This window comes from Medicago sativa, chromosome 8 (assembly GCF_051527215.1).
Source record: "Medicago sativa cultivar Bolivia chromosome 8, Bolivia_mono, whole genome shotgun sequence".
Lineage (NCBI taxonomy): Eukaryota > Viridiplantae > Streptophyta > Magnoliopsida > Fabales > Fabaceae > Medicago > Medicago sativa.
In genome coordinates, this window is record NC_140756.1 from 67,849,403 (window position 1) to 67,865,328 (window position 15,926).

Below are 15,926 nucleotides of genomic sequence, written 5' to 3' on the forward strand. Positions count from 1 at the left end.
GCGAAAAGATTATCGCGAAAGCACACAATATACAGGGAAAAGATTATCGCGAAAGCACAGTGAATTGTTTTTTTTTACCAATTATCAAACTTTGACTACCCATATGTTCACCATGATTTCTCATGATTTTCGGAAGTGTCATTTTACTTAAATAGTGACACGTCATTTCGTGATGGATTTCAGAAGAAAAACTTCGCCAAATCATTGCTCTTTGGTAAAATTTATTTAGATTTCAACATCATTTTTAACCAATACTAAAATGTGCAGCGTAAAGAGTTTGTAAGAAAATGTGTTATTAGCATTCCTCGCTACGGGTTTAGATTAACCTCAATAGGGAAATGGATTTCCTTCTATACAATCGAATTTTTTATCTTTACACAGTTAATTCTTGCTGCACGCTAGTATGATATTTCCATAAAGTCCTATACTCTAGTTCCATGCTATAATATGCTATCTAATGTAGGGTGTGTTAGTTGTTAATTCAAGTTAGTATAATTGATTAGTGATTTATCCAAGCCTGTTTGGTTAAATCACATAGTAATCAAGTTAGTTTTAGTTTGTTACAGTTTTGTTTCATTTTAGCTTAAGGTAGTTAGGGTTTGAGAGATGATTTGTTTCTCAAGCAACTTAACAAAACCATGTATATAAGCACTTGTATGTGTAATTCACAATCTAATGAATTCACAATTTACATAACTTTAATCTTCTCATTCTCTCTTCTTCTTATTCTTCCAAAATTTCAATAATCAAAAACCCTAAAACCCTAGCTTGTTTCACAAGCATTGTTGTGCTGCGCTAACAGGGTGTAAATTCCCGATATATCTTTTTTGGGAAGAATGTTTTAATTAATTTTGAAACAAAGGATTGTTATATTAAATTAAATTAAATTCTTTAAAAGAAAGTTATCAAAAAGTATTTATTATTAAAATTTCAAAATATTAAGAAAGTGTGTTTTGCTCAAAATTAATGTACTAAAAGGAGAGGAAGGAACAATATACCACACAAATAAAATCATCTTATTATATATGAAAGGAATAAAATACAATGAATATATCAAAGGTGTTGGTCTAGCTGAAGGAACTAGACTTCAAAAACGTGTGACGAACTAAAATTCAAATATCGGCTGGAAAAAAAAAAAAAAGAGTACCCACTTTTTATGTCTTGATTAACTTATGTGAAGGGAACAAACCAAAGAAAATTAAAATATACAGTTAATTTTACAATTAATCAACTCCAATTTAATTCATTAAGCTAAGACCAATAACCAGGGCAAATTATGAAGTTGAAGAAGTAACAATTGAATAATAATTATTTTGCTTCATTTGACGCCAAGAAGGAAGCAATAAACTTCTTGAGACATCTATTGTAGACACATGGTCGCTCCAAGTGAACAAGGTGACCAGCTTTCTTTATACCTTCAAACGTTGTGCCCTCTCCTAGTTGCCTGTCATTTGATACATAAGAAATATCATACATACATAGTTATCTACTATTCAATATATAGAGAAGAATATATCAAGTGGGGGAAGAGAAGGTGAGATGTTGTGTAGGGCTTTTGGTTGGTTTTGATGGTTTTTTGGAGGGCTTTTGGTGCGAGTAGCGGATGATTGGTGTATGTACTTGTTTTTGTGGCCATCCATGAAGTTTGAGGTTATGTCTCAACTTTTGGTTTCTGCAGTTGTGTGGGGGTTTGATGTTAATTTTTGGTGTTGACGTTGGTGGTTAGTTTTTATTGATTTTGTTGGTAGCAATCAGTTGGGTGATGTTTTTATTGGTGTTTAGATGTGCGAGGTGTAAGGTTATCTTTTGGGTGTTTCGTGTATATACAACGTCTTTTTTTACGTCGTTTATGTTTTACCGGTCTTTGTTCGTTTTATGCAGAGACTGGATTTTTAATAAATTTTTCCGTTTGAAAAAAATACAGAAAGAATATTATTGTCATGGAAATTAAATAGATATCAATATCATCTCTATAATTCTTGTATGTGTGTGGAGTATATAAAGAGGTAGAGCCTTACTCTTTCATATTTTGAGCAAGTTCCAATTTGAAAATTTGATCATTTTCACCCCATAGAAGATGTATCCTCTGTAAAGCCATGATTAATGAGTAACAACATACTAAGAATATATATGATCAAAGCAATAAGGTTATAAAAAGCATGTAAAATACAACCAAAATGTGGTTGAATGAAGTCAAATTTTTTTTTTTTTGATAATTTAAAATTTTAAGCAATCTTGACACTTTAACTGAATTTCCTTATTCATAAGTATTTTTTTTAGTGGGCAAAGTAATTACTGATTTAATGTTGCGTGATTTTTATAATGTCATGAATTTTGAAGGAAATATAGAAATATCAAAAGAAATGTGGTTCCAAATAAGAATTCTAAATATTTGGGTCAAAACTCAAAAGGACGTGGGATTGAAAAAATTATATAGACCAATTTATGAAATGAGGGAATTTCAAATTAATGTTTGGGTATTATTGAAGATTATTAGGAAAATAGAAAATGATTCTTCTTATTCAGAAATGAGAGTTTACAATGCTTATATACACAATATTGAAGGTGCATGGAAAGTAAACATAAGCTAGCATGTAGTAAACTAAGATTGCTTGGGCTGCAAGTTATCTTGTTCCTTTGTATTTTTAGCTTCTTCCTTATCAGTCTGTGATAGCCCCCCCCCCCCCCCCCCCCCCCACAGATGGAAGTTGATAAAGATCTTTCAACTCCATCTTGGACAGAAAGAATGAAAAATGCTTGGGAAGAAGTGACTTGGTAAAGAAGTCAGCTAGTTGATCCTGAGAAGCAACTGGTAACAATTTCAGTATGCCATTGTGAAGCTTTTCTCTGACTATATGGCAGTCAATCTCAAGATGCTTGGTCCTCTCATGGAAAACAGGATTAGCAGCAATATGGAGAGCACTCTGATTGTCAAAGTAAAGAACAGGAAGCTTAGAACAAGTGATGTGAAGATCATGAAGCACGTAGAGGATCCACTGAAGCTCACAAGTGGCTGAAGCAAGAGCTCTATACTCAGCTTCAAAAGAGGATCTAGAAACAGTGGTTTGTTTCTTTGTTCTCCATGAAATGAGGGAGTCTCCCAGAAAGAAACAATGACCAAAAATGGATCTTCTGGTATCCAAACAACCTGCCCAATCAGCATCTGTAAAGCCTTGAATGTGTATGGAAGATTTTCTAGGAAAGAATAAACCTTTGCCAGGGCAACCCTTCAAGTATCTGATAGTCCTCAAAGCTGCATTATGATGAGTGACAGTAGGCTTGGACAAAAATTGGCTCAACTGCTGTGTGATGAAAGTGATATCAGGTCTGGTGTTGTTGAGATAGATTAATCTGTCAATTAATCTCCTATAAGCAGGGACATCTGCATATGGTGTGCCAGAATCATTATGAAGTTCAATGGCAGGATCAGATGGTGTGGAGACTGGTTTGGATCCAATGAAGCCAGAGTCAGAAAGTAAATCAAGGCAATACTTTCTTTGGCAAAGAGAGATGCCTGACTTGGAATGAGCAACTTCAATCCCAAGGAAATATTTGAGTTGGCCAAGATCCTTGATTTTAAACAAGTCATCCAAAACAGTTTTGATATGATGAAACTCAGAAAGAGAATCACCAGTGAGGATGATATCATCAACATACACCAGTAACACAGTAAATGACTGATCAGTTTTCTTGATGAACAAGGAATGGTCTGAAGATGCTTGAACATAATGTTGTTGAATCAAAACTGATGTCAACTTCTCATACCATTTCCTATTAGCCTGTTTCAAACCATAAAGAGACTTTTTAAGCTTGCACACCTGATTAGATTTGGTGGATTTGATGCCTGGAGGTAGAAGTATATAAACATCTTCTTGTAAATCACCATGCAGAAAGGCATTGTTAACATCCAGTTGATGTATAAACCAGTTATGAATGGAAGCTAAAGCTATGACAATTCTGACTGTAGTCATCTTAGCAACAGGAGAATAGATGTCAAAATAGTCAAGACCCTCAATTTGTGTGTAACCTTTAGCAACCAATCTGGCCTTGTACCTTTCAACTGAACCATCAGCATGATATTTAACCTTGTAAATCCACCTGCAGCCTATAGGTTTGACATGAGGTGGCAGATCCACAATATCCCAAGTACCAGTTTTCTCAAGAGCCAACAACTCAACTTGCATAGCTTGATTCCAACAATCATGCTTGCTTGCCTCAGCATATGTTTTTGGTTTAGGATGAGTTTGTAAAGAAAGAACAAAAGAAGCATGGTTAAGAGACACATTATTATAAGAAATATAATTAGACAAAGGATAAGGAGAAGTATGAAAATTGTTACAAACATAATCTTGTAAATGAGATGGAGCATTTCTAATTCTTGTGGATCTTCTTGGAGAAGAAGGAGTATCATCATGCACATGGGAAGATGATACAGGTGGTAAAATGTCATCAATGACAGGAGGGGATATAGGGTTTGATTGGTCAGCTGAATCAATAGAGACAGGAGCAGAAGAAGTAACAAAATACTGCCAATCATGAGTGGTGGAGGAGGAATTTTGAGGGTAGAGAAGGACATTTTCATGAAAGGTGACATGTCTGGAGATTGATATCTCTCTAGAATGAAGATCAAAGAGGACAAATCCCTTATAACCAGACTTGTAACCCAAGAAAATAGTTTTTCTAGCTCTTGGTTGAAGTTTGGTTCTGTAGCTGTGCAAAGTGGAAGCATAACAAAGACAACCAAAGACTTTGAAAAGATTAAGGTCAGGTAACTGTTGATGCATAATGAAATAAGGAGACTGATTGTTAAGTAAGGGAGTGGGGACTCTGTTGATAAGAAACACATCATGTAAAATGGCATATGACCAAAAAGAGGGTGGTAACTTAGACTGAAACAATAAAGATCTGCTAACATTGAGAATATGCTGGTGCTTTCTTTCAACTCTCCCATTTTGTTAGGGAGTTTCAACACAAGATCTCTGGTGAACAATACCATGAGATGCATAGAAATCAGGGAGTAAAAACTCTGGTCCATTATCAGTTCTTATGTATTTAAGAGTAATGTGAAACTGGTTTTGAATCAAGGTAATGAAGTTTTTAACATGTATAGAAACCTCAGCTTTAGTCTTAAGTAAGATAACCCAGAGGAATCTGCTATGATCATCAAGTATAGTCAAAAAATATCTATGGCCATGAATAGAAGCAGTAGAAATAGGGCCCCATATATCAAAATGAATGAGTTCAAAATTGCTTGAAGCATTATGTTTGCTAATAGGAAAAGGTAAGTGTCTATGTTTAGCAAAATGACACAAATCACACACAGATTTATTATTGATATTGATAGATGGATACAATGTGGATAGTTGAAGTAATCTAGCATGAGATAAATGTCCAAATCTGAAATGCCATAAGGCATCAGAAGGTACAATTTTGTCTGAAAGACAAGAACAAGTAAAACTACAATTACAAACTTTATTGTCAACATGAAAACTAGAAACAGAAACTGAAGCAGGAGCAGGAGGGTAGTAATGATAGAGGCCATTCACTTGTTTAGCCAAACCAATCATCTTCATAGACAAGTTGTCATGTATCATACATTGATTTAGTGAAAAATGAAGGCTGCAAGATAAAGATTCACATAGTTTGGCAGCAGAAATAAGGTTCAAGTGAAAATGAGGAGAATATAAAACATGATGAAGATGAAATTGAGAGGTAAAAGTGATAGTGCCAGCATAAGAAACAATAAGAGAGGTACCATTGGGTAAAGTAACTTTGACAGGTTTTATTCTATAAAATGCACTGAAATAAGACATAGTACAACTGATATTCTCATTTGCTCCTGAATCAATGATCCATGAAATAGGAGGGGAATCAAAAGGTATACCTGAAGAGGTGTCCTGAGGAGCAGTGATGCTTGAGGACACAAGAGGAGACACAGTGATATTATTGGAAGCAGGACCTGTAGGGGTAGAGGCAAGGGCAACCAAGCTTGCTTGTTGTAACAAGGATACAAGTTGAGCATATTGTTCCTGAGAAAGACCAGAACTGGAACTTGTAGATGCATTCAAACTTGCACTAGTGGTGGAATCATCAGATTTTCCCTGCACCCCAGAGTTTGAACGAGGCTGCTGCTTGTAAGAGTTAGGGTATCCATGCTTTTCATAGCAAAAATCAACAGTGTGATTGTTGCGGTGACAAAAAGTGCAATATCTGGCAGGTTTGTTTGCATTATTGAAAGGTGCACCTTTACCACGAGGTGGATACCTTCTAGCATCAGTAGCATTTAATTGAATAGAAGCATCTTCACTAACACTGAGAGAGGGAAGTGAAGCTGAATTACTCTCTTCTTGAATTACAAGTGAGTATACTTTATTCAAAGAAGGAATGGGATCAAGTAGTAAAATCTGAGTTTTAACTACAGAAAAATTTTCATTCAAACCAGTGAGGAATTGCATGATTTGTTCCTCATTTTTATGATTTTTAGCAACTTTGGTGGCTTCACAACGACAGGGATGAACACACACACAATTAGGTATGGGACGGTGTGAAGAGAACTCTTCCCAAAGAGCTTTCAATTTAGTGAAGTAATCAATAACTGTCTTGTTACCTTATTTCAACGAATGGATAGATACACGTAGATTTGAAATACGAATCCTATCAACCTTGCTGAAACGCTCATGCAAATCATGCCAAATTTCCAAAGCAGAATCATAGAAAACCACAGTTTGAGCAATAGAGTCAGAAAGAGAATTAATAAGCCAAGATTGCACCAAATGATTACAATGTTCCCATGCAGGACGAAGTAAATCATCACTATCAGGTGCAGGAATGGTACCATTGATGAAACCGAGTTTGTTCTTCGTTCCTAATGCACGTTCCATAGAACGTTTCCAAGCTAGATAATTGGATCCATTGAGTTTCGGTGAAACTGCGAGAGAGTTTGGACCTTCGCTTGGATGAACAAAATATTCAGATTCAGTGTCTTGTTGTATTACACCGCGCGCCATGGATGAAAACAAGCAAGATCCAAAGAAGAAATTCACACAAATTGTGAAAAAACGAAGAACAAGTTCAATTGAACAAAATCAATTGAAAAACAGAGTAGAACAAAAGCAAGGAATTCGCAACAATTGATTGCAGATACTGCAAATCAATGAAGAAGAAACACAGAAAAATGGATCAAAATTGAAAGATCCATGAAGAAGATGAAGAAAAGGTGCAACGAAAAGTGGTTATGGATCGTAACTAACTTTCCCAAAGAAGGGAGAAAAAGCTCATGATACCATATTAGGAAAATAGAAAATGATTCTTCTTATTCAGAAATGAGAGTTTACAATGCTTATATATACAATATTGAAGGTGCATGGAAAGTAAACATAAGCTAGCATGTAGTAAACTAAGATTGCTTGGGCTGCAAGTTATCTTGTTCCTTTGTATTTTTAGCTTCTTCCTTATCAGTCTGTGATAAAGATTTTCTTCAATAAAAAAAAGTATTATTCAAGATTCTCTAAATTCAGCTTTAACAAAATGACTCATGAATCACTTTTTTTAAAAAATTCCAAATTTATATATCAAACAAATATTTCATATATTTCTTCAAAAAAAAACAAATATTTCATATAGAATTTGAATTACGAACAAAAATTATATTATCTCCTTGTAACAAAATTATATTACCTGGGTGAAATTTGGAATGTTGACGTCTTTATTGCTAATTACTAAACCATCTAATAGCTCACCTCGTTCTTTCCTATTTGTGAACATCACCTACAATGATCCACGTAGTTAAAGTCATATATACAATTCAACAAAAAAAAAAAAAAAAAAAACATACGTGAAAGACAAAACTACTTTTTTATGAGAGAATGAAATTAAAAAAGGATTAAGGAACAAATCTGAGAATATTGACACCCCATTACATCAAACCTAAGCTTAAGAGATAAAAAAAAAATAACATGGTTAAACCCATTACAAAAAATATATTTTAACAAGATGAAATTATAAATTTCAAACATGGCAACTTTAGGCCGCTCAACAAACTAATACTCAACTCAGATGCATTTTTTAGGCAAAACCAACCATGTGCAATCAATTTCATTATTCAACCACCACCATTCACCAACTCAAAAATTTTAAACGTGAAATTCTTCCTCTCCAAGTTTTCTTTTTTCATGTCTCTTGTGCCATATCAAACTCAATATATAATAAAAAAAAAAAGTTGAATCTATAAATCGTTACACTTCCTGTTTTAACTAATAAGCAGACTGGTTGATTCAGACCACTTTTAAAGCGCACAAAAGATACAAAATTTTGCATCAAGTACAAATTTATTTTGTCATTAGATTAATAAGCCTGATTATTGGATAAAGTGAGATATGATGAACATATTCATCAAATTGTAGAAATAAATTTGCTATAGTCGAGGGATATTGCATAATATACGTAAGAGTAGAAGTTTGAATCTCAAAAACACCACTTATTTATCTGATGAATTTCTAACTATTAAATTACTTGACTAAAAAATCTTAATCTTTTTAATGTATAACAAAGTTTGATCTAACCTAAATATAACGTAAACTATACTCCCTCCGGTCACTATTATAACCAAATTTTTACTTTTTAGATTCATTTAATAAATGATGTATGTGGTCTATATTGTAGACCACATACATCATTTATTGAATGAATCTAAAAAGTTAAAATTTGCTTATAATAGTGACCAGAGAGAGTATCATATACCTCTGTTGGTCAACCTCACATATCTTCCTATATGGGTGTGTGAGACATTATTACTTTATTTTTGGGTAAACAATCCAACTTTATTATTATTAGGTAAAGTTAGTTGAACTAAGCCTCATTGCTTTAATTTGTTTCAAAAAAGAAATGTCCCATTCTTATTTTTATACTCCATTATTTATGGTCATGTTATCTTGTTTACTTGTCTTATATCGAACCAATCGTTATCACAGCTTGAATTTATTTTAGAGTATATGTGTAGTCAAATTTAGCCCCACCTATCTACTAACATACAAAATTTAATTTGGCTGACATTTCCATACCTACGAAACACGAAAGTATCAACCGAGAACAGTGTTGTTTTGTATCATTGTACTTATTCAAGTGCATTTTAGGGATGATATTAGGATGTGTGTGAGTTCAACTCTCATTGTCAATATATGAATTTTTGGATTATAACTTTTTGAAACTTTATTATTATTCTTTTTTATTTTTTGAAACTTTATTATTATTCTCTTGAGTCACTATTAAATGCAAAAAAAAAATTAAATTAATTGAATAATGATGTATATGAACTATATTATAATTATAATCAGATACATAAGCTATTCCATAAATTCTCTCAAAAAAAAAAAAGCTATTCCATAAATCTCAAGAAAAAAAGTATTTGTGATGTGAGCTAGAGACATCATGTTATCATTAATGTTACTACTATTTTAAAAATGGAAGAAATAAATCCTCTAGCAAGGAAGAAATTAATGAAGTGATGGGTACAAAAATAAAAAAGTCATGTTTGTTGGGAGACAATCTACAATAAATTGGTTGCTGTCAATCTCAAGCTTCAAGCTGTATTTTGTTGCCTGTGATTGATAGGGAGCTTAAGAGAGGTGTTGAATAGATTGGAGGCATTTGGCGGTTGTAGTTTTTTCTTCCACCCCAGTGCAACATTTGTGCTCATGAATAGTGCTATTGAGTTTGAACCTATTTTGAGGGATGGGGATATATAGTCTTAAGAGTCTTAAAACTGTGTGCTGTATTTTTATCCTTCCATGCACTGCTTGGTTGGGTTTTATTGATTGCATTTTATTTAGACTTGGCAAAAAAAATATAACATTATTTCGGCCTTCCTTTCAAAAGAAGAAAGCATTTAAAAACTTTTAGTGTTTAAGCTTTAAAAAAAAAAAAATTGACAGATTTAAGCTTTAAAAAATTGCATGGTTATATTCCTACAATTTTAAAATTTTGTATACAATATACTATCAAGACTAATAAATGACTTCATGGAGCAAAACTTTTCAAACAGTTATCCAACTATAACAACATTTTATTTTCCACAATTCCTTACGTGTGAAATTCTATAAACTAAAATACTATGCAATCAATTTATCCAAAATAAAATAAAAATTAAATACAATGTCAAAATATGAAGGAAAAAAAATTATTACAATAGCTATATTTCCCCAAATTTCATTTGTTTAATCAAAATATTTTATTGAGAAAAAAAAAATGGTGCAAAACTAAGGTTACATACCTCAAGAAAGTCTTTGTGTAAACGATCCGGGAACCAAAGTTTTTTGTGAGCAGCAACAGACAAAAGTGCTTTAAGTCCTTTAACAGAATTAGGTAACAAAAGCTCAGAAGAAGAAGAAAAACCAAGTTCTTGCAATGAACTCACACTAATAGAATCAGTCATAGCCAAAATGGATCCAGATATAACCAAAGCTTGAACCAATTCAGGATACATCTCAGCCATTTTAAAAGCAACCATTCCACCATAGCTAAAACCAACAACAATACATTTTTCAACACCAAGTTTCCTTAAAGCAATGGCTAAACACTCTGCTTGAAACCTAGGTGATCTTTCTGTTTTGTCCGTGGTTGAACCTCCGAAGAATAGAAGATCTGGAACATAAACAGCGTACTTTTTTGTTAATGCACCAACTTGAAACTGCCATGTTACTATTCCTTCAGAGGCAAAACCATGTACTAGAACAACCACGGGTTTATTTGGTTTTGCAGTGATTTTGGGTTTTTCTTCTTTTTTCTTTGGCTTTGTTATGGTCTCTGAAGGTACCCAAAAATTCATTGTTGTTCCTGATTCTATCTCTACTGTGTAGGGACGTATCCCTGCCATTTTCATTAGCCCATGCATCAATGGCTTTTGTGCTGCCACAAGATTCACCATGATTTCTATCTCTCACTACCCTATGTGGTTAAGCAAGGAAGTTGATGAATGATGACTATAGGAAGAGTGTTTTATTTATATACTTGTACATGAGTAAGGAGAAATGTTTGGTTAGACACAACCATAAATCAAAAGTATTTGGACGCGCACATATAAATGATAAAATTTAAATGAGTAATAATTAAGTCACATCACTTAATATCATTGATCATTTTTAAATTTTATCATCCATGTTTGTACCTAAATAAATTTTATTTAGGTTTATAAGACCCTTTTGAGAAAAAAATTTGTCCATTTTTATAAGACTCATTTGATATTTCCAAGTACATTAATTATTTCTTTACCAACATACCCTTATTTATTTTGCATCTTTTTCTTCAATCAACAATAAATATTATGTTGAAAACATAAATTAATTCTCTCTCTTAAGGATAAAATTGTAAAAACAATAGTAATTATATACAAATTTAATACTACAACCAACTTTCTTAATCTCCGTAATTTTTGCAAAAGGCACCTATATTTAGGGAGGGAGGTAGTACTTACTTGTCAGTATTATAATAGTAAAAGGAAAACTAGAAAACAACAAAACCAATGCAATTCAATTATTGTAACATCAAAAAAATCAAAAAACAAAAAAAAATGTATTGTAACTTTTTAAATATTTTACAGTACTTATATATCCTTATAAAAAGTTGTCAAACAATAAATATATTAACTAATATTAAAATTATTTTAAGTAATAATTAGATTTTTAGTAGATCGCCAGACATATTCAATTAATAGGGATGGTTCAACTGTCCTAATAATTAAATTCAATGGTTCACATCATATCATACCGTCAAAATGAAGTGTCAAAGCCAATTTGCTCTCCTTTTAAATTCCCGAATAGATCATCATCAAGATATTGATAGATTCTCTTAATTATTTAATGGGTCATACTAACTTATGCATGTTAAGGATTTTATAAATGATAAATATTTCCTGCAAAATACTTCCTTCGTTTCAAAATATAAACAAAATTCACTTTTTAGGTTCATTCATTTAATGATATATGTGGTTCATAATATGGACCACATACATCATTAAATGAATGAACCTAAAAAGTGAATTTTGTTTATATTTTAAAACGGAGGGAGTATTAATTTTCAATCTCTAAAAAAATAAATTGACTCAATTTTCTAGACAAAATTTCCACTTTCGATTCCTTAACATGTGTCCTAATGACACAGTTAACATTTTGCTTGTTTAAATTGAAAACATAGAACATTACTTATCTCAGCAGAGCTCTGTATTTTTAGTGTCACTTCCATAAACCGAAGATTTGATGCAAAAATCAATATAGAAAGGTATATTTATCACCTCACAATTAAGATTTTTCGAAACTTTTTGTCAAACTTGAAAGTTAATTATATAAAATGATTAATAACTCTTAATAATGTTTTTTTTCTTTAAAGTACTATACCAAGGAAAAAAAAAAATCACGTCCTTTAACTATGAATTTCTTAATTATTCTAACGAGTATTAAGTTGGTTGCTTGCGATTTTTGACTAACAACTTATGCTCTCTCTGGTAAGACATGAATTTGAGTTTATGAATTATAGCTTATAAGTTCGTATGATTAAAAAAGACATGTTTGGTAAATTTTATTTTTTAATGAGTTTATAGCTTATTTTTATAATAGTTTGTGATGAACTAATTCAAGTGGCTCATAGCTTCTCATTTTTATGACAATTTTAGCCCTACAATCTTAATTGAGAAAAAATAAGTATTAACCAAATGCATATTTTTTTATGTCATTTCATATTTATATGTTACTTCAACTGCTAATTTTATTTAACACTATAAATTCATTCAACTAACTTATATGTTATCTACTATTTTTTAATCAAACATACAGCCTTAGAATAATTTTAGATGGAAAGAACTCTATATAATTATTGGATTTGGATATTGGATTCAAACATGATTATAATTCCACTTAGAATTGAAAGTCAACATAAAGCTCTAGTTAGGCTGTGTAGTTGATCAAAACTTAACAGCGTTTGTAAGCCGCTAAACAATATATTTAGAAGACGAGCAAGTAAGTAACGTTTATACGTTGCTCACGCAACCACCACTCATGCAAAAACCATACAATCAAGATTGAGTGCAAGAAAGTTCTATAATCCTTTGATTAGATTTTGTTAGCTTCAGCAATGGCGTGTGGTGTATTCTTTCTTTCTAACACTTATATTGTCAATTAATAATAGTAGTAATGTTTTTTTTTTTTTATCCTAAACATTGCTTCTTCTATTTTTTTTCAACATTTCTTCTTATTCTTTATTTTGTCAAATATATAAACAAATTGGAATTTTACTGTTTATTTAAGCAAAATTTTAAGTTCTAAAAAAAGAGTAAAATAAACTTTAATCCCTATGAACTTTCAAGTATTATGTAGTACGATGATTGAGATTGTTGTTTTTGGATTTTCAAACTGTTATATTTGAATTTCCAAATTCTATTGTCTACCGAAGTTGTTACTAGGTTGAGTCACGACCAGGTCGCTCTCTTTAAGACGTTTCGTGGCACTGCCCAAAATTGTGCAAGACAGACTATCAACCACGCCGCCTCCAGGATAAAACAAGCTCAGCTACAACTGTGCGGTTAACTACTGCACTGTAGAAAACCATTCGAGATTTACACCTTCAAATATGGTACTAAGACCACTCTTTAATACTGAAACCACTTTAATATGGTATTGCTACCACTCTGTTATGGTGCTGAGACCACTCAAATATGATGTTGTCACCATTCTAACTTTAATTTCTCCAAAATATCAATATGGCACTACGACCACTCAAATATGGTGATACTACCATTTCCACTTTTTAACTTCTCCTCAATTAAAAAAATATTGAATGAATATTTATATACCGTTAAGATCATTCTTAATTTCGACAGGACATTATTATTCCAAAAAGGGACTATGATCTTAATAGTACTCTTTATTCCGAAGGGACTTATATTATCGAAGGGACTGTGTTTTTAAGACCATTCTTAATTTCGAAGGGACATTAAATCGAAAAAGGGACTATGGTCTTAAGAACACTCTTAATTCCGAAGGGACGGAAAAAGGAGATGAAGAGAAGAAAGACTCGTCAACACAAGTCAAGAAAGGGAGAAGAGAGAAAGAGTTCCCGACAACTCAATGAAACTCTTTGGTGTGATTTTTGAACTAGGTGAGCTCTCCTTTTATAGGGAGAGTTTGTAACTAATTTGGAGAAACTTAAGAATTAAGTAAACTTAAAAATTATGCAACTCGCAGATCAGCTCAAGTAACAAACTAATCGGATAAGTTCAAAAAGAAACAAACCCACAAGATTAGCTGAAACAAACTAATGAAGGACAAATAGGAAATTCAGTTGGATTCTCAATCTTATCACAACAAACATAACCTAAAATTATGGGAAGTGATATTCATAAATAAAAAATAATAATAATAAAAATAATTATTTTCATCATTATCAGGTATTTAAAATTAAATACCACTATTTAAACACTACTAATGTGTGTGTTCTATTTTATGTGGGACCTCCACACTCTATCGGTACCAAAAACCGGTGCCTTATCACTTGGCTTTTTTTCAATTCACACAACACTAGATCAAAGTTTAATAACTTGGTGTTTAATCTTCCAACCTTCCAATTTATTTCCATCTTCACACCAATGTTCCAACAGAGATCAAATAATGAAATCTCTCGAAGACTCGTACTACCATAGCTTATAGGTTAGAAAGTAGCTATCAAGTTTTTTTGAAAAAGTTCCAACATATTTTTCTCTAGAGTGACAATCAAAATGTTGGCTACAGTGTTTCTCTATGGACCGAGGATAAGGGGTGCTCTTCTGCAGTCTCTGTCCGTCTTGTGCAGAGACCTGGTTTTAAATAAAATTTTACTGATTCAAAAAAAAAAGATCATATCAACGAATATAAAAAATACAGCTACAACGTCTAGTATCACGATCTTCCATGACTATATTTTGAAGATCTATTTAAGCTAACTTTAACATCAATTTGAAGTTGACAAAAATAGTCCAAGACTGAATAGGAGTTCAATTTGAAGAACTAAGTTGTCAAAAATATAAATAAAGGAAAAAAATAACAATTTTACAAAATTAACCTTATCAATCGTTGTTGATTGTCGTTACTATAAATGTAAAGTGAAAAATAATAATTTCAAAATGATACACATAATATTAATTAAAGAGTATAGTTGAAAAAGTATTTAATGTTACATTAAAAAAATGACAATTAATTTAAAATAACTTTTTTTTTTACAAATAGAAATTTTTATTATAAGATAATGTAAAGTGAAAATAATAACTTCAAAGTGATACACATAATGTTAATTAAAGAGTATAGTTGAAAAGTATTTAATGTTACATTAAAAATGACAATTAGTTTAAAATAATTTTTTTTTTACAAATAGCAACTTTTATTATAAGATAATGTAAAGTGAAAATAATAACTTCAAAGTGACACACATAATGTTAATTAAAGAGTATAGTTTTTTTTTTTGAAGAAATTAAAGAGTATAGTTGAAAAAACATTTAATGTTACATTAAAAATGACAATTAGTTTAAAACATTTTTTTTACAAATAGCAATTTTTATTATAAGATAATGTAAAGTGAAAATAATAACTTCAAATTAAAGTGATACACATAATCTTAATTAAAGAGTATAGTTGAAAAAGTATTTAATGTTACATTAAAAATGACAATTAGTTTAAAATAATTTTTTTTTTTACAAATAGCAATTTTTATTATAAGATAATGTAAAGTGAAAATAATAACTTCAAAGTGATACACATAATGTTAATTAAAGAGTATAGTTGAAAAAGTATTTAATGTTGCATTAAAAATGACAATTAGTTTAAAATAACTTTTTTTTACAAATACCAATTTATATTATAAGATAATGTAAAGTGAAAATAATAACTTCAAAGTGATACACATAATGTTAA

General features: G+C 31.4%; 1 protein-coding gene across 2 annotated transcripts; it reads right to left on the bottom strand.

Annotated features, from left to right (window-relative positions):
* Nucleotides 1–998: 998 nt before the first annotated feature.
* LOC146900817 (alpha/beta-Hydrolases superfamily protein) lies at nt 999–10,971 on the bottom strand. Of its 2 annotated transcripts, XM_085732709.1 has the most exons (4): nt 10,268–10,971; nt 7,678–7,767; nt 2,019–2,086; nt 999–1,444 (listed from the first exon to the last, which is right to left on the bottom strand). In XM_085732709.1, exons 1-4 carry the CDS (start codon nt 10,919–10,921, stop codon nt 1,309–1,311), a joined length of 948 nt encoding a protein of 315 aa, XP_085588835.1. In that variant the 5' UTR covers nt 10,922–10,971; the 3' UTR covers nt 999–1,308. The 2 variants fall into 2 exon arrangements, with proteins under 2 accessions (XP_085588835.1, XP_085588836.1); XM_085732710.1 differs by lacking the exons at nt 999–1,444; nt 2,019–2,086 and adding an exon at nt 7,288–7,475.
* Nucleotides 10,972–15,926: the final 4,955 nt, after the last annotated feature.

Excerpts from the sequence above, each read along its gene's own strand:
- LOC146900817 (XM_085732709.1), bottom strand. The coding sequence starts at position 10,921 with ATGGTGAATCTTGTGGCAGCACAAAAGCCATTGATGCATGGGCTAATG. Across the intron at positions 7,768-10,267 it reads TACACAAAGACTTTCTTGAG|GTGATGTTCACAAATAGGAA; the intron begins GTATGTAACCTT and ends GGATCATTGTAG. Across the intron at positions 1,445-2,018 it reads CTTGCTCAAAATATGAAAGA|GCAACTAGGAGAGGGCACAA; the intron begins GTAAGGCTCTAC and ends ATCAAATGACAG.